The sequence below is a fragment of the Sesamum indicum genome, linkage group LG4 (genome assembly GCF_000512975.1).
Source record: "Sesamum indicum cultivar Zhongzhi No. 13 linkage group LG4, S_indicum_v1.0, whole genome shotgun sequence".
Taxonomy (NCBI): domain Eukaryota; kingdom Viridiplantae; phylum Streptophyta; class Magnoliopsida; order Lamiales; family Pedaliaceae; genus Sesamum; species Sesamum indicum.
Window position 1 is genome coordinate 14,487,611 of NC_026148.1, and position 26,329 is coordinate 14,513,939.

General features: G+C 35.3%; 2 protein-coding genes across 4 annotated transcripts; both read right to left on the reverse strand.

Annotated features, from left to right (window-relative positions):
- On the reverse strand, positions 741–7,536 carry LOC105161045 (pleiotropic drug resistance protein 2-like). Its single transcript, XM_011078609.2, has 19 exons — positions 6,981–7,536; positions 6,770–6,890; positions 6,556–6,644; positions 6,345–6,429; positions 5,965–6,255; positions 5,796–5,886; positions 4,811–5,711; positions 4,532–4,692; positions 4,337–4,440; positions 4,063–4,228; positions 3,767–3,948; positions 3,235–3,567; positions 2,692–2,982; positions 2,514–2,597; positions 2,278–2,411; positions 1,952–2,179; positions 1,699–1,870; positions 1,363–1,617; positions 741–1,154 (listed from the first exon to the last, which is right to left on the reverse strand). The coding sequence occupies exons 1-19, from the start codon at positions 7,361–7,363 to the stop codon at positions 885–887; spliced, it is 4,341 nt and encodes a 1,446-aa protein (XP_011076911.1). The 5' UTR covers positions 7,364–7,536; the 3' UTR covers positions 741–884.
- On the reverse strand, positions 8,982–17,057 carry LOC105161046 (pleiotropic drug resistance protein 2). 3 transcript variants are annotated; one of them, XM_011078611.2, is made up of 21 exons: positions 16,890–17,057; positions 15,946–16,448; positions 15,696–15,816; positions 15,448–15,536; positions 15,106–15,190; positions 14,719–15,009; positions 14,552–14,642; positions 13,536–14,436; positions 13,222–13,382; positions 12,971–13,074; positions 12,707–12,872; positions 12,505–12,621; positions 12,170–12,309; positions 11,381–11,713; positions 10,972–11,262; positions 10,791–10,874; positions 10,582–10,715; positions 10,245–10,472; positions 9,965–10,136; positions 9,618–9,872; positions 8,982–9,483 (listed from the first exon to the last, which is right to left on the reverse strand). In XM_011078611.2, the coding sequence occupies exons 2-21, from the start codon at positions 16,347–16,349 to the stop codon at positions 9,214–9,216; spliced, it is 4,437 nt and encodes a 1,478-aa protein (XP_011076913.1). In that variant the 5' UTR covers positions 16,350–16,448; positions 16,890–17,057; the 3' UTR covers positions 8,982–9,213. The 3 variants fall into 3 exon arrangements, with proteins under 3 accessions (XP_011076913.1, XP_020549080.1, XP_020549082.1); XM_020693421.1 differs by lacking the exon at positions 16,890–17,057 and adding an exon at positions 16,768–16,883 and having other exon boundaries at positions 9,214–9,483; XM_020693423.1 differs by lacking the exon at positions 16,890–17,057 and adding an exon at positions 16,849–16,869 and having other exon boundaries at positions 9,214–9,483.

The following is a 26,329-nucleotide window of genomic DNA, read 5'->3' on the forward strand; positions in this document are numbered from 1 at the left end:
CTGCTTTTAACCCTAATGAATAATTGGTTTTTGCCAAACCATACAATCAATGCTCGCACACATCAGCTCTCCTTTTTCTCTCCTCCATTTTGTGTTGTTCGAGGGAACCGCTGTCCAATTTTCGTTCAAGTATCCATGGAGGGGGAGTTGAGCGACTACCATATCCACCGTAGTGGCTTCGATGGTGATTTTGAGAATTATTGATGCTCCAATAAGGATCGAGAATAGAGAAAATGCTATGAGTGAAGAGGGAGAAATGGGATGAGTGAAGGTGGGAGACATTGTACTTTTGATCCCAGACGATAGAGAGTGTTACACTTTTGGTCCCACAATTTAAGAGCTCAGCACATTTGGTCCTATAAGCTAAAAAAATATAGCATTTGGGATTAAAAATGCTATAATTTTTTATCCCATGGGATCAAATATTCCACAAGTTTTTCTATAGTACCAAAAATACTACAAATTTCGTTAAACATTCAACAGAGCGCGTGCAAATCACGTGCTTCCTGCATTAAATCAATGATCAATTCCTTAACAAAGCACGTACAAATTTGTGGCTGGCACTAAAATTGCAAGTTTTTATGATTTACGGGACTAAATCTAGTGAGTGCTAAAACAATGAGACCAAGTTGCAGAAAGAGCAAGTCGTGGGACGTAAATTATAATTTTTCTTGCTTAAAAATATTAAAATGCGTAAAATATATCTAACCATACATTTATTTCCTTTTGAGGCAATCGAATAATATAATGAATCATAGAATCATTGCTTTGTAAGCAAATAGCAATTAGATGATTACACAAGAATTACAAGTGTAAATTTCACTTGTCATGTTATTCATATGAAACTTGATTTGCTTGCAAAGGTTTCTTGCATTGTTGTTAGCTTATCTTCTTTGGAAGTTTAGCAACTTGATACCATATACAAAGACGAAGAAGAAAAGGAGTGCCCACCCGACGTGCGCCAAAGCAACATATCCCAGAAACTCAGATTCGTAACCTAGATACTGCTTAAGATAGTACTTCACTGGGATGTCACCATGCTCAGGTACATGAACATTATCCATTTTGTCTCCCACTTGTGATGTTATGAGCCCGTAAATCGTCCATGCAACTGGAGAACCCCAATAGTACCACCTCCACCAAATCGGGATTTGCTGCAACATTTATAATAGGGTAAATCATGACGAGCTCTCATGAGGTTTGTCAACTACGGATACCCTCTTGTTGTTTGAAAAACTATAGATACTCTTCTAAAATTAATGGTCGTCTAATAAATACCCCTTGTGAGAAAGAAGACGCAAATTGTTTTTCTATTGAGAGAAAGAAATAGATGCAAAAAAGAGTTGAGAGTAGTATTCTTACCATTCTTGGGATGAGAAAGCCGGAGAAGAGGTTCCAAAAACTGAGGAAGAAAGACATGACTATCGCGGCTATTTGGTAACTTGGCGTGAGCGCGACAAGCATCATTCCATATAGAGTGAAGTAAACAAAGCACATGAATACGTAATAATAGAACCATAAGAACTTCGTTGCGCCCCACTCAAAACCAATCATCGAATAAAGGAGAAGACTGTAAACAAAAGTTTGGATGGCAACATAAATTGTTTCAACGCCCACCTGTTACGTTCACAAGAAGAAATGGAGCTTTCAGTTAGAAGATGGAAACAGAAAATCGATGATTATAACCAACTATATTACCTGTGCAAATGCATATGGCAAGGCTGAAAACATCCCAGCTGCTCTTTCACGGTAAAAGACTGTTCTTTCGATTGCCACTACTGACTGAACAGCAGAAGTGTTTGTTCCTCCAAGGAATAAAACAGCAGCATACATAGCTCCCATAAGATTGGACAAGTCTTGTTGCTTGTGCCTATTGGAAACAAGACAAAACATTTAGCCAAAATTCAAAAGTATATGTACACGTACACTCAAGACGAATAAACAAACTTACATTTTATCTCCTTTATCCCAGAAGATGACTCCAAATATGATTCCAATTATAGTGGTCATGAAAAAACGGATGACATTGTACTGAGGATTTCGCCAATACGACCAGTGTTGTTTCCAGAAACATGCCTTAAATTGAACGAGAAACGGTTGCGAGTATTTTGTCGGAAAGTATAGGTCTTGGGACTCTGGTGTAGGAGTGCTTAGCTCCTTATTAACTTCTTGATTTCTCCTATTGTTAGAACATCAAATGAGAAAAAACATTATGTTGTCTCCAGCAAATTGTGTAATGAAAGAGGTAGAATCGAAATTATGCTTCAACTTTAGTACCTTTGGAGATCAGAATTGGAGTATATTTCAGCAAAATCCAAGCCAAGTTGAGTTTCAACTGTCGAAGAACTAACTTCCAACATCCATGTTGCTGGATTGTATCCGTCTTTGATTTTAGGTACTCCTCGAATGGACTGCAACATATACATATTTCAATGATTAGGGATCGATCTTTTATTCGTTTCATGGCTACTGCATTCTGTTTGGGAAAATTCATAGAATGGAGTAATACGTACTTCAAAGTATTCTACTAAAAGTTGAGAATTACGACCAAGAGGTCCTGCGTAAATAACTTGTCCTCCTCTCTTCATTAGAAATAGCTGTAAGAAAATATAGAAATAACATGGTTTCCTTCAATGACGATGTTGGTGTGAACAAGTGCAAGCTAAATAGCTCAAAATTAGAAATACGTACCTCATCAAAGGATTCAAAGATATCGATGCTTGGCTGGTGAATTGTGCAGACAACGGTTCTCCCTGTGTCCACTGTATTCCTCACAGCCCGCATGACAATGGCAGCAGCTCTAGCATCGAGACCTGATGTTGGTTCGTCCATGAAAATAATAGATGGATTTGCAACTAGTTCAACAGCAATGGTGAGCCTCTTTCGTTGTTCAGTTGACAAACCATCTACTCCAGGAAGCCCCACGAGAGAGCCCCTTAGAGAATTTAGCTCGACTAACTCCATCACTTCCTCGACAAACATCTGAAATAAAGTGTCTCATTGTCCATGCTAAGTTGAATATACTATAAGATTCTGCTAAATGTTATAGTTGGCAGTGAAATCCACAACTCAAGTATATGAAATCATACAACAATCGACTAGCCATAGTTCAACCGTGGACCGTCATGAGAGCAAATTTTGTCACACAAGCAGATGAATATTATGGTGGTTTATTGAAAATTAAGAAAAGAAAGAAACGTAGATATAAAGTGATCAGATAATAAAATAACTTGCCTGTCTTGTTTCTTTGTTTACGTCAGCTGGAAGACGAAGCCAAGCTGAATACAACAGAGACTCGTATACTGTAACATGCGGAGAATGGATGTCGTTTTGTTCACAATAGCCGCTCACACGAGCAAATGTCTCTTGATTCTTCACATAACCAGATATTTTGATTTCGCCTTCAATGTATCCACCAGTTTTTCTTCCGGCTAGAACATCCATCAAAGTGGTTTTACCAGCACCACTTACCCCCATCAATGCTGTCAAAACTCCAGGTCTAAAAGCGCCACTAACATCTCTCAACAATTGGAGTCGCGTTTCCTCAACACCTTGGCCTTTCATTTCCTAACAAAGATACAACTATGATCACCCACGAGGCCGCCTTTCGCTCTTGCTAGGATAAAATTCTCATTCAAATACTAATCTCGTATTTATGTACTATACATTGTTTTTAACAGGAATAACGTACATCAATTTGTAGATAGATAGATAGAGAGAGAGAGATGCAATATCATAGAAGGAGGAGTTGAATAAGTTGACTTACAGGTGGCATATCAACGTAGTAATTGACATGATCAAACGATAGCGACAAGGGCTTGAACGGAAGCACCATTCCTCGCTTGCTATTTGCACTAACCGCATCGTTTGCATTTGTTTGTTGTGGGAGCCTGTGTTTCTTGCTCTCATTCTCTAAGTTGGAACTAGCAGATTTGGAATCTCCCAGTGCTGCATTTTAATGTTTTTGAGAAAGAGACAAAATTTAATCCAAACCTTCTTCAGGTTCCAAGTAAGTCATATTTAATTTGGTAAGTTTCTCAAGTTTAAAATCGTGTATCTTACGTTTCAAGTATGTCAACGCTGCAACGAAGCAGAGATTGAAGAAAAGAGAGAATGCAAACAGCGCGATGACACAGGTCCAATACCAATGTTCTTCTGTAAACATACCCCTAGCAGCTAGAAGCTCCTTCCCGGCCGTACTCCCAGAAAATCTTGTATCATTATTGGGCTGTAAAGCAGATTGTACGTCTTAAGAATCTCCAACATGGATCATGAATAACGTAGATTTGATGCATGGAAAAGAATGACTGTGTGAAAAACTATTAGTTTAGCTCACCGTTGACCATCTTGGATCAAGAAATTCTACGAGAACTATTGCATTCTGTCCATATGACATAGGAGAAAGATAGTATGCCCATTTCATCCAGGGTTGAAGGTCATCTGCAACAACAAAAGGGTTGCATATAATTAAATTTCAATGACATGACAAATCTATTAATGAAAGATCTGTAAAAGAACAAAAACTTCTAACCTTTGGCAATGATGAATCCACCTAGTACAAAGACCAATAACAATGTAAAGGTTCCAAGTGTATTTGCAACGACCTGCGTTCTTCCGAGGGCAGCGATGAAACGGAAGAGACCTAAGGCCATCTGATGGATGCCCACAAACGCCAAGAATTGGCGGAAGAACCTGGAGTTTAAATTTTTTTTTTTTTTAAAAGTTGTGGAATGATATTTATGAAACTTTCATTCGCTTGCAAATCTTAAGAATTATATAATTTGGCATTGAGAAAACTACCTTCACTTACCTACTAGCCGCAGGAGCAAATCCGACAGTATAATATGTTAGGATTATCCATATTCCTGACTCCATCAATGAGATAGGAATTCTGAGGAGCCAAATTGGTAGTGCAAAAGCCCAGGCAGGGTAAAATAGAGCATCTCTCTGTTTGAAAAATACAGGCAGCCTGAAAATGGTCATCGCAAGCTCAGCCATCCCGTTAAACATTACGTTGAGGAGGCTGAAGAAAAGGGCTCCGTAAAATTTTCCTCCATCGTCCGTGTGACCGGACTTCATAGTTGTTCTAAAGAACACTGTGAAGGTAAAAAGTGCCATAATTGTGATTTGTACAGTCTTAAAGATGTACACAAACGAGTTGCGCTTCATTAATAACCACTCTCTTGCCAAGCATGCCTTAAACAAATCTTTGTTGGAGATACCATACTTGTCTTTCACTAAGGCTGCTGGGTGAACTTTACTCTTGTCATAAGGAACTCCAAGCTCACTGAAAATCTTGTGGCCAATGTAAAAAGACTCGAAATGATGGACAAAATCAGATACTGAGATGTATCGATAAGGTTCATTTTTTCTTGACCAATACTGCTCTTGGTCCTTCTTGGAAGTAACCTCTTGCAAAAAATCAGCAACTCCCTTCCTCTCAGGACATTTGAATCCTATGCTCTCAAAAAAGTCCAGGATGTTGTCACGTGGACCTTGATATACAATTTGACCTTCTGAAAGCAATATTATGTCATCAAAAAGATCAAAAGTTTCGGGGGCTGGTTGGAGAAGGGAGACGATCATGGTTATATCCATTATGTGAACCATTTGCTTCATATATTTAACGATTTGAAATGTGGTGGAGCTATCGAGCCCGGTTGAAATTTCGTCCATGAAGAATACTTTTGCAGGCCCTACCAGCATTTCTCCTACATATAGAAAAAATTTAAGCATTTCTCGAATAAACAATGATCGAATAGTGGAACGAACATTGATCGTATCCTTTCACATACCAGTTGTGACACGCTTCTTCTGCCCTCCAGAAATCCCCCTTCTCATTTCATCGCCAACCATTGTATCAGCACATATATCCAGTCCAAGAATCTGTTTGCACAAAAATATGAGAAATTTTGTTAATTTGGTGAATATATTGAATCTTCCAAAGGGGACTAGAAAACAAACCTTAAGCACATAGTCTGTGACTAAACTAGTCTTTTGTCCAGCTACAGCAATGGCTTTCATGAAAGCATCGATCTCAGGGTCTGGTTTGATACCAGCATCTCTTTCTCGCCTCGATAATTCTGCCAGTAGTTCATATCGTGCACCGACTCCAAAACAACGGCTGGAAAAATCCAACGTTTCTCTAACAGTCATCTCACCGTGATGAAGATCGTGCTGGCTTATGTAAGCACATGTTCTCTGAGGGACAAATTCCCTCAGTTCATGGCCACAGTATGTGATCTTCCCACTAACCTTGTACATATGAAAATGATAAGAATGTTAAGATTACACATCTCAATTAGCTAATGTATTAACTAATATCTGCAAACATGTATGCACACCCTAAGATCTTGCTCCAGCTTTCCAGCAAGCGCCTTAAGTAACGTAGTTTTCCCCGAGCTGGGAGGTCCCAGAAGGAGTGTCATCCTGGGAATTAAACATGGTTAAAGTGAATAAAAAGATGCAATATTCTAACTATTTGTAGTCTCGCAAAACAGTTTATCTTTCTCAAAAACATTCCCAACCAAGCTTGGAATGGATCGTGTTTCCAACCTTGATGGTTTCAGTATTCCAGATACGTCGGTGAGAATCTTGACAGTCTTCTTTCGAGATGGAAACAACCTCAGAGAACCAAGAACTCCCTGTTCATAACCAGTATGAATTTAAGGAGAATACTTATTGTTAGCATGAAGATTACTTCAAAACATCCTGTGACAAATTTGTTAATTGAAAAAAAAAAAAAAAAAAGGCTGACAAACTGATCTACCTCAAGGGCATTTACTGTGGAATTGAAGAGAGTTGGAAGTGCCCTGTTTCCAGCAAATGCTTCCCCTTCAACAAACAAATGCTCAAACCTGACTTCACATTGTGGTACACTGATCCCCACCCTGTGTGTTTCAAACAAGAATGAGCTCACTTCAACTGTATCAAGAACTAGTCAAGATTAATAGGAGATGCATAAAAAAGTGGTTTCTTACCTACTAATCCTCTCACGAAGCTTCAGAAGTAGCATCTCGTTATCATCCTCAAAAGCTCTCAGCATACTGTCCATGATCTGCTTCTTGTCCTGTATGCCAAGATTAGCAAAGTCGACTTCTTCATGGACGACTCTTCCGTTGTCCAAAACTTGCTTCAAGATTCCCTTCCTCATTCGATCATAAGTCGGTAGCCTCTCAATTGCAGCCCACTTGAGCTCTTCCTCATCATCCCGTCTCCCACTTTTTTGGAAAACGTCGTCTCCCGTAGCAACAAATGCCTCCCGGATGCTGGCCGAAGCCCAACCCTTCATGCTGGGAGACGAAAAGCTCGCCCTTCGACTCATTGACCTCGTCAACTCGTCTCTTGTTACTGCACCTGCCATTTACGCAATCTTGATGTCTGGCTCCAAAAGAGTTAGTTTCGTGTGAAAGAATAGGAATGAAATGTAAGAATGAAAGAATAGGCTTGTTGCTGAGTAAGGTTTGAGGGTGGCTGGTTTTTGGAGACAGTATATATATATATATATATATATGGAAGTTTAGGAGAAGGAGACAAGGGAGATTAGTTCCAAGGATTGGTATTGAAGAGTTGTCTGTCAGACATATATTCCATGTTTTGTCAGCTTACGGCAATTCTATCAACTGTCTTTCTTCTCTGAAATATTCATGTTTTTGTCTTTAGTTTGTGAATCTGTTTATACTTGCCATGATTTTAAGCTGATTTTCATTGCACCTATATATTTATGCCCTCATGATGAATAAGACTCTTCCGACCTCTCTCTCTCTCTCTCTCTCTCTCTCTCTCTCTCTCACACACACACACACACACACACACTGGAAACAATTTGAAGAAACAATGCAATGAAACACAGAAGAAGAATAATTCGAACTTGCAGTCCTCACCACTGCAGAGAATACATCCACTCTCTCTCTCTCTCTCTCTCTCTCTCTAGGATAGCTGCTCTTAGCAATGTCCCAAAATCTTTTCACTGTGTTTGGATTCATATTTTCGTATTTTTTCAAACAAGATAAAATATATCAAATATTTATTTTTATATTTTTACAACTTATTTGTGTTTTTTTATTTTTCAATTTTTTATATATAATATATATATTTATCTATATAATATAAAAGAGACATGATTTGATAAATAAATAGTTATTTTTGTCTCTAAAAAATACAATATTAAACATATAATATAATATCTATATATTTAATATAAAAATATATATAAAAAAGATATAATTTGACAATGAACAATTATTTTTGTCTCCCAAATCCAAACATCAAACCTACACCACTTATTTTAAAATATTTCAAATTACCTCAAAATATAAATTCAAACATACCATCTATCTTCAACACACACTTACTTATCTTTATTTTTCTTTCTCTATCTCCAAAATACAAAACAAAACACTTAAAACATAAATTCAAATACTATATTTGTGTGTGTGTGTGTGGTGTGTGGCTTTGTCAGCGTTTTGGATATAGTACTAATACATGAATTTTGGATTCATTATTGATTAAAAGGGTGTTTACATGAGTTTATAAGTTTTTTAAAATATGTTATTAGACGTTGAGAATTTATAGGATGTTAAATAGTGTCGACAATTTTCAAAAAAATTATTTATAATAAGATCAAAAAAATAAAATATTAGGGGTTCATAAACTCTTTTTTTTAAAAGAAAATAAGATTAAGAGTTCTAGACTTATTTTAAAAATTTTGACCAGCTTTTTCAACATTGATCATATTAGTTCTGAATCATTGTTGCTAATATTTTATAAGTTTCATAATTATACCGACACTTCAATAACTTCTTTTTAAAATAAAATCAAACATGTTATAAGCTTCCAAAACATAAGTTTATAAGATGTTTGAAATAAATTTAAAGAATAAATTACGAGGACTCCTCTGAAATTTGTCATAATTACAAATACCTCATATAATTAACGGTGGTCTACAAATACTAGGATCATTAATTTCAGGAGAGCATTCGTAACTTTTCAAACAAAAAAACATATATTGGGTAAAATTATAGTTTGGTGTTGGAACAAAAGCAAGATTTCTCTCAGACCATCAAACATTTATTGCAAATAAACACTGTAACAGAATAATGAAAAGAAACTCTACCAAGAAAAACTGTGTACAGGCAACAATATCTGTAAGAGTTCTTGGTTCTTTACACAAGAAACTCTGTTGAGTTCAGTAACTCTCCCCCAAGGCTCCCTTCACCTCCTTTGGAAGTTGAGGTACTTGATGCCGTAAGCAAAGACAAGACAGAACAGGATTGCCCAGCCGACATGCGCGGCAGCAACAGCTCCTAGGAAGTCATATTTGAATCCCAGGAAACGGTCCAGATACTGCTTCACTGAAATATCAGGGAATCCAGGCACTTCAACGGGTTCGTTGCGGTCACCCACCTGAGACGTCACGAGACCGTATATAGTCCACGCCACTGGAGACGCCCAGTAATACCACCTCCACCATATAGGAATTTCCTGAAAAACGTCGAACAGTTTAGGAATATGGCCGATTTAATCTCCATTTTCTTGAAGTTAAGTTAACTGCATCTATCAGGTTAAGGTAGAATCCTGTTTCCAGTTTTAATATTAAATTCTGATGAGCCACTTACCGTTCTTGCAATGAGGAAACCAGAGAACAAATTCCAGAAGCTGAGGAAAAACGACATGACAATTGCAGCAATCTGGTAGTTTGGAGTGAGTGCGACAAGCATCATCCCGTAAGCAGTGAAGTAGACGAAACACATAAATACAAAGAAATAGAACCAAAAGAATGTATCGGCTCCCCAGTGGAATCCAATCATAGAGTAAAGGATAAGGCTGTATATGAAAGTCTGGATTGCAACATAAATGGTCTCAATGGCCACCTGCAGGATATGAGAAAAATTATAGATATCAGTTCATGTACCATCATATTGATTTTGCAGCCATGAGAAACGTAAGTTTCGATTGTTCTCACCTGGGCAAATGCATAGGGCAATGGTGAATACATCCCTGCTGCTTTTTCACGGTAAAAGACGGTCCTTTCCACTGCTACAACAGACTGTACAGCAGATGTGTTTGTTCCTCCAAGAAACATGACGGCAGAGTACATAGCTCCGACCAGGTTCATCAGGTCTTGTTGTTTAGACCTATACACCAGTAATAATTGAACGTGTGGATAATAAAAGACCGATAAATGGACATGTGAAGAGAGAAATCTACAGCCAATATTTAATACAAGAGTTTACAAGACTTACATTTGCTGCCCTTTGTCCCAAAATATGACTCCGAATATAACACCAATGATTGTCGTCATAAAGAACCTGATCGCATTGTACTGAGGGTGCCTCCAATAAGACAAGTGTTGCTTCCAGAAGCAAGCTCTACACTGAGAAAGGAAGGACTGAGCATATTCTGTCGGGAAATACAAGTCCTGCGACCCTGGGGCTGGAGTGCTGAGTTGTTTAATTAGCTCTTCGTTCCTCCTGTGATGACATTTATCCAAGAGAGAGGGGTAAATGAGTTAAATGATGTGGTCAGAAGGGCATGCAACGAAAGCATTACGTAAAGCACTGCATTCTTATATCTATTTACCGGTAACGATCAGAGTTGGCGTAAATTTCTGCAAAATCGACATTAAGTTGTGCCTCCATGGCAGGAGTGCTGACCTCCAGCATCCACGTGGCAGGATTATAACCTTCTTTGATCTCAGGAACCCCCGGCACGGACTATAGTATATTTCAGGTTCAGTTTCAGAGCAAAAAGGTATAAATACTTTCTCATGTTGAACCAGAACTACTTACTTGAAAGTATTCTATTAACAGACGAGAATGATGGCCTAGAGGTCCTCCATAAATAACTTGCCCTCCTCTCTTCATCAGCAGTAGCTGCAGGACAATTACGTCACAAATTGAGGATCAGAGTAGCGAACTCCAGTTGGACCAAAAGATCCCAAGGGGAAAAAGAATTTATTTTGTTAACTACCTCGTCAAAAGCTTCAAAAATATCTATACTTGGTTGGTGAATTGTGCACACAACAGTTCTTCCAGTGTCTACAGTGTTGCGAACAGTTCGCATCACAATAGCAGCAGCTCTAGCATCAAGACCTGATGTCGGTTCATCCATGAAGATTATTGATGGATTAGCAACCAGTTCTACGGCTATGGTGAGTCTCTTTCTCTGTTCAGTCGACAAACCATCCACTCCCGGAAGACCAACTAAAGCATCTCTCAAGGGATTCAACTCGATCAACTCCATCACTTCCTCCACAAACATCTAACGGAAGCAAAAGAACGTAGAGCGTTAGTAACTTTGTATCATCCATCACTTCTTTATACTTACTCGACTACAGAGCCGAACAATGTAATCATCGATCAGTTTCAAGATATTGTACCTTCCGTGTTTCCTTGTTTACGTCAGGAGAAAGACGCAACCAGGCAGAGTATACAATAGACTCGTAAACAGTGACATGTGGAGAATGGATGTCATTTTGTTCGCAATAGCCGCTGACACGAGCAAAAGTTGATTGATTCTTTGGATAACCAGAAATGCTGATACTTCCTTCAATGTATCCGCCTGTTTTCCTTCCTGCCAAGACATCCATCAACGTGGTCTTACCAGCACCACTTACACCAACTAATGCCGTCAGAACCCCGGGCCTGAAAGCTCCACTGACATCTCTCAGCAATTGAAGACGAGTTTCTTCAATCCCTGTCCTTTTCATTTCCTGGTGAACAAACAATCATGATCTACTTAGCTGCACAGTTGCAAAGATAGCTGTTTGCTGGTTCTCTCTCATGCTCTTTGTAGCAGAAAAGTAATAAACAGACGACTACGATGCATACTCCATCCAACCAGTTTATGGTTGACATTATATCATCTTTTTTCTATGCACTAATAACCCTCCCTTTTCATTGTTAGTTTTAGTTTCAAAAGTGAACTTATGTAAAGAAAGTAACGTGATTGAAAAGGATTCTTAACATTTGCTTTTGGGGGCTTACAGTGCAAGTATCATAATGTAAGGAATCTAAAATTTGTATAAATAGAAGGTAAAGTATGCGGTCGTTCCTGCCCCTTTATGCATTTTATCCTTAGTTAAGAATGAAGTGGAAGGCAATTCATTAGGAGAAAGCATGCAGTTAATAATGCTTCTTGCATTTAAATCGCATCAGAAGGGACTTACAGCAGGCATATCGACATAGTAGTTCACATGATGAAATGCTAGTGACAATGGGGTGAACGGAAGCACCATTCCTCTTCTTGTCATTGAATTATCTGCCGAGTTGTTTCCTTCAGATTCACTCCTTACAGACATTTCTTTGCCTGCATTTTCCATGTTTCCCATCAATTAGGACGACTTTAAAGAAAGAAGACGGGATTTCTGTATATATATTAAGTCGACTTATTGTCTAAGGCCTTTGGGTCTTTCTTGAAATCTTAAGATCAGAAAGCAAATGAAAACCACATACTCTGACATCCAATTTAACTGTAGGAAAGTAATTAGATATAGTCTCAGACCTTCGGCTGTGGGAGCTGCAGAGGCTGCACTCCTGTTACTGGTTTGAATTCCGTCGGAGGCGAGATTCTTTTTCTTATTTTTCTCATCCGGGATAATAGACTTTGAATCTCCAAAAGCTACACAATTTTGCATTAAATGGTGAAAAAGAGAACAAGATGTTCAGAACTCTCAAGCAGAAGGATAAGAAAAGCCATATCTTACGCTTTAGGTACGTCAGTGCTACAATGAAGCAGATGTTGAAGAGGATAGAAAAGGCAAAGAGAGCAGCAACACAAACCCAGTACATATAATCCTCCAAAAACATGCCCCTCATGCTAAGAAGAACCTTGCCCACTGTCGGTTCAGGAAACCTTGGATCGGTGTTCGGCTGAGAAGAATAAGAATGCAAGATATTAAGGCCAAAAACTCATTAAAAAAGCAGAATTCAACGCCATTAACATTCTGTAGAGTAGTATAAGAACTTACACTGCTCCATCGTTTATCGAGAAACTCGTTAATGGCGATAGCATTCTGACCATACATCATAGGAGACACATAGTACCCCCAGATCATCCATGGTTTAATGTCATCTGAAGAGCATCAAGTTGATTAGAATGTCAAATTATAGTGAAATATATGCAAAGACATGAGATTAAATGTACAAATTTATACGAGATCAGTCCACTTTCACAAACAAAAGAAATTATTTTATCAAAATGGAGTGAAGCAAAACTAACCTTTTGCAATAATAAAACCACCAAGAACAAAGACCATTAGCAAAGTGAAGGTACCCAGAGTGTTTGCGACAACCTGTGTTCTCCCAAGTGCGGCAATAAACCGGAATAGTGATAAAGCCATCTGATGCAGTGCAAAAAATGCCAGCAGTTGACGGAAGAACCTAAAAAGGAAGGAAATTATAGTCAACAATTCCAGTGTAAGTCCGAGCTTAAAATAGACGAATGATAAGTCAGTATAGACAACAATATTAGTTGCCATTCTGCTTCCTTGTGTGGAAAGAATATTAATGTTTAGAAGAATCAAAAAGACATACCTACTAGCTTCAGGAGCAAATCCAATAGTGTAATAGGTAAGAATGATCCAGATCAATGATTCCATGAGAGAAAGAGGGATCCTAAGAAGCCAAATTGGTAGAGAGAAAGCCCAAGCAGGGTAAAACAGAGCATCCCTTTGTTTGAAGAACACTGGAAGTCTAAGAACCGTCAGCGCAAGCTCTGCTGTGCCATTAAACATCACATTGATCAGGCTGAAAAACAGTGCACCGTAAAATTTTCCTCCATCAGCTAATTGGCCTGATTTCATCTCTGTTCTAAAAAATACCGTGAAGGTAATTATTGACATTACAGTTATCTGGAATATCTTAAATATGTACAAGAAAGAGTTGCGTTTCATCAAGAGCCACTCCCTTGATAAGGATGCCTTGAACAGTTCCATATTGGATATCCCATATTTTTCAGTAACCAAAGCAGCAGGATGGGCTTTAGTTTTATCATAGGGGACAGCGAGTTCATCAAAAAGCTTCTGTCCAATGTGGAAAGAGGTGAAGCAATCAACAAACTCAGCTACTGAAATATATCGGTAAGGCTCATCCTTCTTAAACCAGTACTGCTGTTGGTCTTTTATTGAAGTAACTTCTTGTAAAAAGTCTGCTACTCCCTTCCTCTCCGGGCACTTGAATCCAACACTCTCAAAAAACTCAAGGATGTTCTCACGAGGACCTTGATAGACAACTTGTCCTTCAGAAAGCAAGATAACATCATCAAAAAGCTCAAAAGTTTCTGGTGCTGGTTGGAGAAGGGATATTATCATTGTCACATCCATGATATGAACCATCTGCTTCATATACTTAATAATCTGAAATGTAGTCGAACTATCAAGACCAGTTGAGATCTCGTCCATGTAGAAAACTTTTGCTGGTCCGACCAACATTTCACCTACATCACCCCAAAATGGTTAGGAAAAAGAACTAGAAGATGCACTGGAACACAGTCAAATTAAGCAAGATTAAAGCTCTAAGAAAGTGGAAATCACAAAGATCTGTTCACACACCAGTTGTGAGCCGCTTCTTCTGTCCACCAGAGATCCCCCGTCTCATCTCATCTCCCACCAATATATCAGCACATATATCTAATCCAAGGATCTGCACTAATAAGACATCGGCTCAATCCTATATTTATATGACGTAGGTGCACATCATGGGTAAAAAGAAAACAAACCTTGAGAACGTAGTCCGTTACTAGACTAGATTCTTGGCCTGCCACTGCTGTGGCTTTCATGAATGCATCAATTTCAGGGTCAGGTTTAATTCCTGCCTCTTTCTCTCGCCTGGACAATTCTACAAGGAGGTCGTATCTGGTTCCAACTCCTAAGCAACGTCCTGAAAAGTTTAATGTCTCCCTGACGGTCATTTCTCCATGGTGAAGGTCATGTTGACTGATATAAGAGCAAGTCCTCTGAGGAATGAACTCTGACATCTCATGACCACAATACGTGATTCTTCCATTTACCTACCATTGCAAACAATTATAAAAACAGTGACTTTTTGCAAATAGGACACGAGAAGCGAAAACAGGATACAATAACAAGATGAAAAGATTATGCACCCTAAGATCTTCGTCCAGCTTGCCAGCTAGTGCCTTCAACAATATAGTTTTCCCAGCGCCTGGAGGTCCAAGAAGTAGTGTCATCCTACACAAAGCACAAAAAAAAGAGTCATGGTAAATATTTTCAGCATATAAGTCAATTGAATTTTGTCTTTTCATATACTAATTCCTTCTATAAATGTTTGTTTATTCGTCAAACTTTAACATATCAACATGCAAGAGTCGAGATAAAACTATACTTCTATGTGTATTATTTCCTTTCAGTTTGAAAGCTATGTACCTAAATAAGTCTCGAATTGAATGCTTGCTTATGTACAAATCAATAGATTTTCATAAACCAACCTTGAAGGTTTTATGATCCCACTAACATCATGAAGTATCTTGATAGATTTTTTCTTCGAAGGGATAATCTTCACTTTCTCAAAAATACCCTGCAGACAAGAAAAATTCCTGAATGTAACTTGAATGTGCATTTATTGGCAGAGATACTTTGGTAGAACATAAATACGACCCATCAGTGTATGCTATTCTAATTCCACATGACGTTCATCAGTAGATATTAAATAAGAGCAAGAATCAGATCAAATAACCTCTATCACATTCAAAGTAGCGTTCAACAGAGTAGGAAGAGCCCTGGATCCAACATAGGCATCTCCATCGACCGACAGATGCTCATAACGAACTTCTACTTTTGGGATATCGATTCCAACCCTGGTAGACAAAACCCCAGAATTTCAAAGTTTAATTTGGGATGCAATATAGATTAAACATCAATGTTGGAAAGAAAGAGAGAGACAGAAAAACAAAAAGAGCAACAAAACTTCAGAAATTGTTCCTCACCTATCAGTTCTATCTCTTAGCCTCTGCAAGAACCTCTCATTATCTTCATCAACAACTTTGAGTATATTATCCATGAGGTGCTTCCTCTCTTGATTGCCAAGATGAGCAAAATCAACCTCTTCACGAACAACTTTTCCATCCTCCAACACTTGCTTCAGAATCCCTTTTCTCGTACGATCATACGTTGGGAGCCTCTCAATGGCAGCCCAAATCAGCTCCTCTTGATCATCATATTCTCTCCCACTTTTCTCAAAGGCATCCTGTCCTGGTGCAGTGAAAACCTCCCTCACACTAGCTGAAGCCCAACTTCTTGTGCTGACAGATGCAAAGCTGATCCGCCTACTGGCGGATCCCCGGCTGAGGGACGTTGCCGCAGCCCGGTCGTCCCCAACAAGCGCCGCCATCTTTTTGAACTAAAAACTCACTTGCTTCTGCTTCAGTGCCAAGATTCACCTCCCAATCCAAACCCAAAAGGACTAATATCTTCTACTTCTACGCTAAAGCTGCACAAAAATCAGCACTGTATAAGAGCTATTAAATCAAATCTGCAGCAAACAAAGATCCAATTCTTTTACAGATTCCATAAATAATTGGCCACAGTAAGCTTAAACTTTCAGCATACATTATTCTTTCTGGGAATACCCAACTTCAAATATTAATAGTAATGATCTAAAATATCCAACCCAGACTTTCCACCAAAAATATACATATATTATATATATCACATATAAATTACAAGCAATGGCAGGATAGTCTAATACAAGATCGCAGAGCCGTTATTGAAAAGAACAGGAAACCACTTGTTTAATCCGACCCACATACAAAAACAAGTTCCAAACTTGAATCCAAAGCAAAGAACAGAACTTGATCAACCCAATCGACATGCAAAAATCAATTCTTTACATGAAATCCCTTCGACCCACATGCATACAAAGACTGATCACCTGCATGAATATGTGTGAAAGAACTTGCACACAATAAGACACCATAAAAGGGCTGCACAAAAACCCAGAGATCGGACGAATGACCACCTAGACGACACTTGCCCTCAAGAAAAAAGGTATTAATCTATTGGTATATATGTATACAGCTTGCTTTTGACACATGAGTGTGTACACTAAGAAAAGTAAAAAAAGGCGCAGCACTGAGATTTTTATATGCATTTTTGGTGGGCTATGATTGACTTGTTTATTTTTGGAACAAGCATAAAAGTATATTTCCAAAGGGTACAGAGAATACACAGTTGTTGATATTTATTACAGGATGTAGCAGTTGCTTTACACTGAAATTTAGTTGGGCAGAAGACGTGTGCTATAGAACTCTATCCGATTTACGGTCGCGGAAGAGTTGTATTTTGGAAAGATGTGTAATAACTCAGCTTTCCATGTTGGCAGTGGGCCTTCCAGAAGTGAGAAGACTAAAACCATTTGACCATCTAGAAGAACATATACATATATATATATATATATCTATGTAAAGAAGAGTATATTAGATTTTTATCACTAAATTATGGGGCGAATACCAATTTATTTCCTGTGATATTAAAAATAACACATTATTCCCCTATGAAAAAATAGTAATTTATCCCCTATACTTTTTAAAATGAAGTCATTTTTAAAAACATAGGAAGGTAAATTGTTGTATTTTAAAAAATATAAGGAAGTAAATCGCTATTTATTTTTTTATAAGGCGATAATTTGCTCATTTGCGATATCACAAGGGGGTTACTTGCATTTTTCCCCATTATGTAGCATTTTATCCCCGTCAATTATGAAATGTTACACTTTCCCTCTTCTTAGTACGACTTCTATTAATATTCTTGATCTCATCAGATTGCAGGTGATTTGGCGATGTGAGTTGAATGGGATTCAATATCCATGTCGGATAAACAATAAAGTGGGATCTTCTTCTGATCCGTGATCTAGACGATGGGTTGGCCTGCAACTAAGGTGAGCATCTGGGTCAGATTGTTCGGGTCCTAATTGATCCGAATAGGGTCGATAGATTGAGCGGGATAACTTTTTATAATTTTTTGATTTCGATTAACTCAAATTCAAATAAATTGAATTGATTGTTGGGAAGTAAAATATACTCGATTAGATTAATTAAGTATATGATATTTTTTTTTTTTATGAATAATACTTGATATTTATTTAATACATGCATAATAAGAATATAAAAATATCTAAAGTACAAATGAAGAAAAAAGAATCATTTTGTTTGTAGCTAGTAAAATAGTAAAGTAAGAAAGAAGGATGTTATATGAATTAGTCCATCTACTTATCAATTTATTGATATTATGAATTTGGATTTTATTAAATTCTGATGCTATACTATTTTTTAACATTAATAAGTTAATATTATGATATGATATTAAAAATTTGTACAATATTTAAAAAAATTAAAGTCATCACACATATATACAAACTACAGTTTGTAAGTATAAAATTACCAAAAGAAAAATATATTTTAAATATTTTTTTTATCGTCCCTACTTCACTTCACATTTAAATCACATAAAAATAGAAAACAAAGTCCGATTATTCGTTTCCAGAGTCAGGTACCAAAATTTATTATATAAAAAAATTGAGTATCAGATCCGTAAAACTTAAAATCTGAAAAACACCACCACCGGCCACCCTAACCCGCAACACTAGGCGTTGGACTTGGTGAGATGCCCTTCAATTAAAATCCTCTTATGACGAAGTTAGAGTTGTCTTAGAGCTTATAATAAAGTCGCAGAATTAATATCAGAATCAATAATGCACATTTATATTTTGAATCGCTTGATATTTATAAGAGTTATATAACGTGTCAAAAACTTGTGATCTACATGTCTCGTAATCTATCTTTGGATGAGTCGGGAATCAGCAGATATCGTAGCGAGTTGCCAACCCGACTCAATTCAAAGAAAGCGGGAACTCTTGTCCTAGTTTTGAAAAAAAAAATTATTAACTAAAAGTAGACCATTATATGTCGTTTTGTAGAAGAGAAAGTTGATTTTTTTTGTTTTTTTCTAACGTTGCAATAATATCTGCAAAGAAAATACAAAAAATTTAATTAAATCGATGGGACAAGGCGGCTAGGTCAGTTATGGAAGGCTCAACCGAGGGCAGATGGATATAAGGCTCTAAATTATTGTTATCGAATTCAATATATTATTATTTACATTTGTGAATTAATAATAACTAAACATAGAAAATATATTATTTAGATAATTTAATATCTAAATAATTACCATAGTTCATAATAAATAGTCCTAACAAATAGTTAATTATGACCCTGATTTTTGCAAGGATTACTAAAACATTTGCCATAGCTCTTAGCTGCGAGAAATAATTTTTTCATGGTGAAAAAGCTAGTTTTTTTGTCGATTTTATTTGACCATGATTAATAATAGTTCATTATTTTTAACGAATTAAGGGTTAACAGAAATTTCACCTTTTTATTAAAGAAGTTTACATTTTGACGGGGTAAAACAAGAACGTTGCTTTAAAAACTTCAAAATACCCCCCCCCCCCCCTATTTAAAATTTTAAATCATGACTAAGATCCTCGTATTTGTCTACGAGGTAGGACCTAACTCAGCATCACAGCCGTTGATTTTAGAATACTATTAAAGGAAAAAATTTCAATACGTGGGATTCGTTTAAATACGAATATATGTTCCATAAAAAATTCGGACAATCTAAAGGAAAGATTCACCATTTTGCTATTAAATTTTGATCTTATATCCGAACTAACTTAAACATACAAGAATTTCAGACAATGAATGTTAGTTTTCTGATGTGTTTCTAAGACATAAATAGAGTTTCCACTGCCTATCCATAAAGTAAAGGATTCGCCATTTCAAATTCTATTATTCCAATTTTATATTATATCACGTGTTACATATTATAAATGTGAAATAAATTTACTATAATCTTTTTTAATGCATCAACTTTGGTGCAGGTTACGTACACTTTAAGCAATACGATGTATACAAAAAAAGACCAAATTTGTATAAAAATTAAATAATAAAAAAGAGTATCTTATAATACTTGTCTTGCATTACATATATATATATATAATATAGAATAAAAAATAAAAAAAAATAAAAATAGAATAAATGGTTCAAAGTGTACATTGGCTTGAACGAAGGAGCAAAGTATATTTTCAACAAAAAAAAAAGGAAAAAATGAAAAAAAATATTTTATCTTATCTTGGCAAACAATCTAAAAATAATAATGATCATAGATGTTTTAATCTAGTGGTTAAAATTGATGTTCGTTAATAATTTTGAGGTCTAGTAGATGTGTGTATTTGTATCACTTTATATGATTTTATTATATTTTATTTTAATATTTTTGTTATATTGGGGTATTGTTAATTAATATACTGCTAACTTTTTTTTAAAATTTTGATGTAATTATATAATTATCTATAAAAAATTAGTAGATAATAAACCATGGATTACAAAAAGAAAAACTGAATATTGTGCAAAATAAAAATGACACTAACAAAAATGCTAGTGATGTAGGTCGTGCGAAATCTGGATTGGGTCGCAAGATCTGATCGCAAAGTTGGGTTGTTGGATCCTTCTTTCAAACTACCTGTTAGTGGATCCTGAGAATAAAGCAAACGTGAGACTAGCCGAGTAGCCATCGGCGATGGCCCTCCAATGCTTAAGTTAGAAAAGTGGGGTCGAAAAGATTAAAGTGAGGTCGAACGAGATCTCAAAATGGCGGTAAAACGATGAGATAAAACGTAATTTGAATAATCATAAATGAGGCTATTTATAGCCGTACGGTACCGTCTTGGAGAGTGACACGTGTCTTCTCGAGATGCTGCCACGTCATCCTAATCCAAGGGCCTTCATCTATTCCCTGGTCAAAATTGGTCAAAATAGTCAACTGTGAAGATGTAAATGCCTTTACAAGGTAGGGGTATTTAAGTAATTTAATAAATTCCTTCATCAGCTAGAAAGGAATCTTCTTTCTCAATTTTATTTTTTCAAGTATTTGAATCATAGAATGTGAACTAATAATAGGGAAATTTCTTCCCAGCCACGTCCTATCCTAATGGTTAAAACTAAGATCTATAAAAAAAGAAAATTCGATTTTATATGTTTAAGTCCCATAAAATGTGTGAGTATTTGTCTCATTTTGTGTGAATTGCTGTAATTTATTTTCGTGCCTTTTGTTATTAATGTCTTATTGAAACCGACAAATTACTGATATATATATATATATATATATATATATATTAAGGGAAATCATCTCTTTGATGTCTTTCTCACTTTTTGGTCTGCTTTCTTTTGTAAATACTTAATTTACTTTTTTTATTAATCTTATAACTTCCACTTCCCCATTATCTTTTAATATTTACTTATTTCTTTTTATTTTCATGCATCATTTTTACACTAATTTATTATAAATTTAATATTTACTTATTATTTTCTATATATTTTATTAAACAATAAATATTTCTAAAATATTTATTTTAATTAGTATTGTGAAATCTGTAGATATACAATATGTGCCACGAATACTAGTATATATATATATATATATATATTATCATATAATTATCACTCCTATAAAAAAATAGGAAAAATTATTGTATATATTAGTCCTGATCGGATCCAATTAATCACACAAATATATTTATTATATAATTGATCTAAATCCGATCAGACCCGACTTAAACAAGAATTTTCTGTATTAACGGAAACCATAAAGAAAACCCCTTCACTATTATCAATTTACATAGTTAGGCAAAAAAGAGTAGAGGCCTAATGCTCTTTAAGAGTGGTTGGACTTCATTGCTTTCACCATAAAGGGGAACTAATAATGAAAACACAAATATTTTATTGTGAGAAAATTGAGAAAAAAACAATTAAATTTATCTTTAAAAGGATAATTCAACATAATCAAATAATTTCTAGGAAATTTAATCATTTGAATTAAATGAGAAAAAATAATATATGATAAGTGAGGGGGAAAAAATTAAACAAAAAACTCGAAGAATCCCGGGAATGCAAAAAATGACGGCTCTCGATAACTGGATAAAAAATAAATTGGATAGAAAAAACAAGTAATTATTTTTTATTAATTGATTAATTAACAATTCTGCAAGTGTATAGGTACTATAATTCCCTTTAATACGAGGATTTTTTTTTTTTTAAAAAGAATGATTTTAATGTTAATGTGGAAAAAAGAAGTACGAACATAGCCTCAAAATTCAAAGAGCTGACAATTCTGTATTAAAAATGGTACTTTCTATTGGATTTGGAATAAAGTCACTGTCAAATCAGTAATTTTTCTAATAAATGTAATTAAATGTTCATGAAGAATATTTTAAATATTGATGTATGCGCACAATAGATAGAGTTTGAATAGGTTACAAGCTTTAATATTTTATCTTTTTAACGTAAGGTTTATATAAAGTTGGAATAGATAATACCTCACACAATGGGACACAGATCGAGTCGCGAGATGTCTCAAATTCTTTGAGAGAGAGTGTGCGTACGTGTATGTTTGAGAGAGAGATGATATTTTTGTTTTAGAACATATTTATTTAAGGTGAATAGGAATTTACCCTCTTTTGATATTAAAAAATGAACATATTATCCCCCTTTGAGAAAAATATAGCAATTTATCCCCTTATACTTTTGAAGCAATTTACCTCTTTATATAGGAAGGTAAATTGGTTCATTTTAAAAATCATAGGGGGTAAATTATTTTGTATTTTAAAAAATATAGGGAGGTAAATCGCTAATTTTTTCATAAAGAGGTAATTTGCTCATTTGCGATATCACAAGAGGGCTGCTTGCATTTTTTCCTATTAATTTATAGAGCTTATAAGATATTTTTAAAAAAAATTATATGATCGAAGTTATTTTTTTTTTTTAAAGAACTTATAAGATCCAAAACATTTTATTTTGAAATCTTATAAGTTATTTAAGATAAAATTTTCAAATGAAATTTTTGAGGTTAATACGCTCTCAAATATGTTTTAAGATGTTTTGAGGAGCTTATAAGCTTAGCCGAACACCCTCTGATGGAAAAAATTCAGTTTCGTGCAATGAAATAATATTTTGAAATATAACAATTGAATTTAGAAATAAAAAGCAATAAAAGCCACATTAGAACAAATAATATATAACAGTCGGAAACGCTATTAACGACAAGAAAATTAAATAAAAAACTTACAATGAGAATTGTATCGTAACAATTCTCAGTCCAATTAAAATCGTAAATTTAACCGAATCGCAAATTTGTTGCTTGTCTTGAAGAAAATATACGTTCCGTATCAGTAGTGCACTAGGTACGATGTAATTTCTCCCAAGATAAAACGGTTGCAGTTCTTTCAGTTTCAGCACTATACCGAAAAAATGACAAAACAATTTAGATGTCAATGTATAAAAATGGACATAGTTATGATGACAAAATGTAATTTACTCAACTATATATTATTCCGCCTCTCTCCCTCCTCATTTCACTTCTTTCCTCTCATTTGAATCAAACAAACCCTTAAATTGGAAATACTTCGACTTGATACTTAATATTATTGGATATATTGATTAAAATAAATATTAGAATACCAATTACATTAGTTAGTTTATCTTATAATTAAATTTGGTGAATTCCAAACATAACAACAAAATATAAAATTTTATCTTATGCTAAAAGTTTGTACATTTTAGGCCAATTTGTTGCCGGGGTGAGGGTAAATTTGCCTACAAAAATCACCCTCCCCACCAAGAAAATGGGTTAAAAATTAATAGTCGTAGCAAAAAGTTATCTGACCACGTCTTCGCAATGGTTGTTGGCGGGGTTTTTGCAAATGTGACTAATAATTTTTTTTTTTATAGTTTATAGTCATGACAGAAATAGTTTTTATCATAAATAAATTATATTTTTATATCAATTTTTATTTAATTTTGATTGATATTAATTATTTACCATTGCTACAATCTAATAAAATGGCAGTGGATTGGATTTGAAGATTAAATCTTTTAGGCAAAGTAAACAATGTGAAATTGGCTCTTTTTTCTCCACTGCGTTCACTGGGGATTGGGGTACATTTACACCTTTGCCCCCAAAATCATGTGGAGCTCATGTTAGTAGCTGGTGAGAGTGAGATTTTGCGTGAGGGTAATTTTGTGAACAAATTTGTCCTCACTCCGGCTAACTAGGGATGTCAAGGTGTGATTTTGATTTTTTTTTAAAAATTTATTTTCAAATCGAATTGCTATTGATGATTTTATAAAATATTTTAGATTGTCGCTTTTAAAACTAAAATCAAATGTGTGGTTTTGTGCGGTTGCGGATAGTTTCACGGTTTTAATGCTTATAACAAAAATAAGACGTTGGGACTTACAAATATTAAAAAATAAAATAAATGTTTTTATGTAGCAAGCAAGAAAAACCAATATTATGCACCATTAGCCACCAACATTTTTTACAGCTTTAAGTAGATTAAAATATAAAATCATGTATATTAATCCGACAAGGAAACACTTAATCCAATCAAAGGTCAATGGACAGTTTTAAAGAGAACAAAGATAAAAGACAAAAAGACATAACAAAGAAAGCGGTAAGAGAGAAAAGAGAGAAGAGGAAAAGGGGGAGGAAAAACAAAGAAAAAAAATAGGGGAAAAAATGAATGAAAAATTGAGACAATAATCAAATGGGCTTAAATAGTTAAATATATTATTTTATATAAAGTCGAAATATAAATTTTAAAAAAATAGGCTTTGTAATGTGAATTTTTGATAATATATGAATTTTGAAATTATATAATTCGAATATGAAACTTTTCTAAAAAATTAATTATTTTATCAAATTATTAAATATATAATTTAAAAAATTAATTATATATTTAGTGGTGCGATTTTATTCTAAATTTAAAATTATAATTTAAAAAATAAATTATGAAAAATGGTTCAATTCAATTTGATTCTCACGATTTTGGACGATTTTAAATTTTTTTTATCACCCGTACGGCTAACAAATTGTTGAAAAGTACAAACAATTCGTATATTCAATGTTTCTATGGTATAATTTGCATTATCTTTTTTTTTTTTGGAAAGTGGGAAAGGCCTATTTGGTTTAATTCCAGGGTTCATAATGCAATTTAACCCTTATTTACGTGAATGTGGTGTGTGCGTGCATGTATATATTTATGGGAAGTTAGACACCGCGCACGTAATATCTACGCCAATAATTTTACTAATATTTTTATTTTATTAAAATTCATAATTTGTTCTTGTATATTAAAATTTGTAATTTTCTTACAATCTCACGTGCAAAATTTCTGATAATTTTTTCTAATGCATTAATTTATCCATGCATATTTTACTTGAATCAAATTAAAAATTCAAACCTTGCACTATATATTATATCAATAGTGATGATTATATTTACAGCAATAAAAATACTAATATTGGTGCGTGCAAAAATCACATATATCCAATAATTAAAGTGGGAAGTGGTGAAATAAAAGCTAGAAGGTGAAAATGGTTAAATGAGTGAGAAGAGAGTGTTACTGCTTGATTTTGTGTATAATAGAGAGATTGATAGGTTATCAAGCTTTAAGTACGAAATTACAATGCTCCTTTAAGCTAACATGGTAACAAAAAGGATAAAAAGTATAGTAGGCAGACTCAAAGTGAAGAACATATGAACGTGTGAGGGTATGAAGGGTGCCCCTCTAAATGTGTCATTCTAAACTTGTGAATATGTGAATGTGGGAGTGCGAAATTGTGTGGATGAATGCATGAAGCTTAATGTCCTTCTGGCCATGCATGTCTTTCTACCGTTGCGGGAGAGCTCTATTTATAGGCATTTATAAGGTTGTTGGAGAAGATAAAGGATTTGGAGGGGATTAAGGCCTCAAAGGTGTTGGATAATGCAGATTCTCCCTCAGATTTGATACAGAGTCCTCCAATAGCTGGCTGGTCCTCTTCAAATTTGAAAGATAGCTGGAGGATACCCCCAAACTCGAGGGATTTGTTGGAGTCTATTGTGATCTTCTGGGGATAAGGCTGAGTCCCCTAAGGATTTTCAGGGAGGTGGTTGAGGAATCTTCTCCCAACTGAACTCCAAGTCTATTAGAGTTTAGAGTCTTTCTCTCTAAGGGCGCCATGTGTCCCTAAGTGCCTCTCTGGTCCTCTTTTTGTTAATCTATTCTCTGGGGGTCACTTGCCAAGTCTCCCAGGGCCTCTTGGGGGCCTTATGGGCTCTTCTCCTAACCCGGGCTTCTTGTGGGCTTTATGGCCTTGCATTTCTTTTATTCTTTATAGATTGTTTGGATCTCTTTGTGCTAGTTTATTTTGATACACATCAGTAGCCCCCCACTTTAATAAGTGGAGATTTTGACACTTACTAGAGTAGGCATCT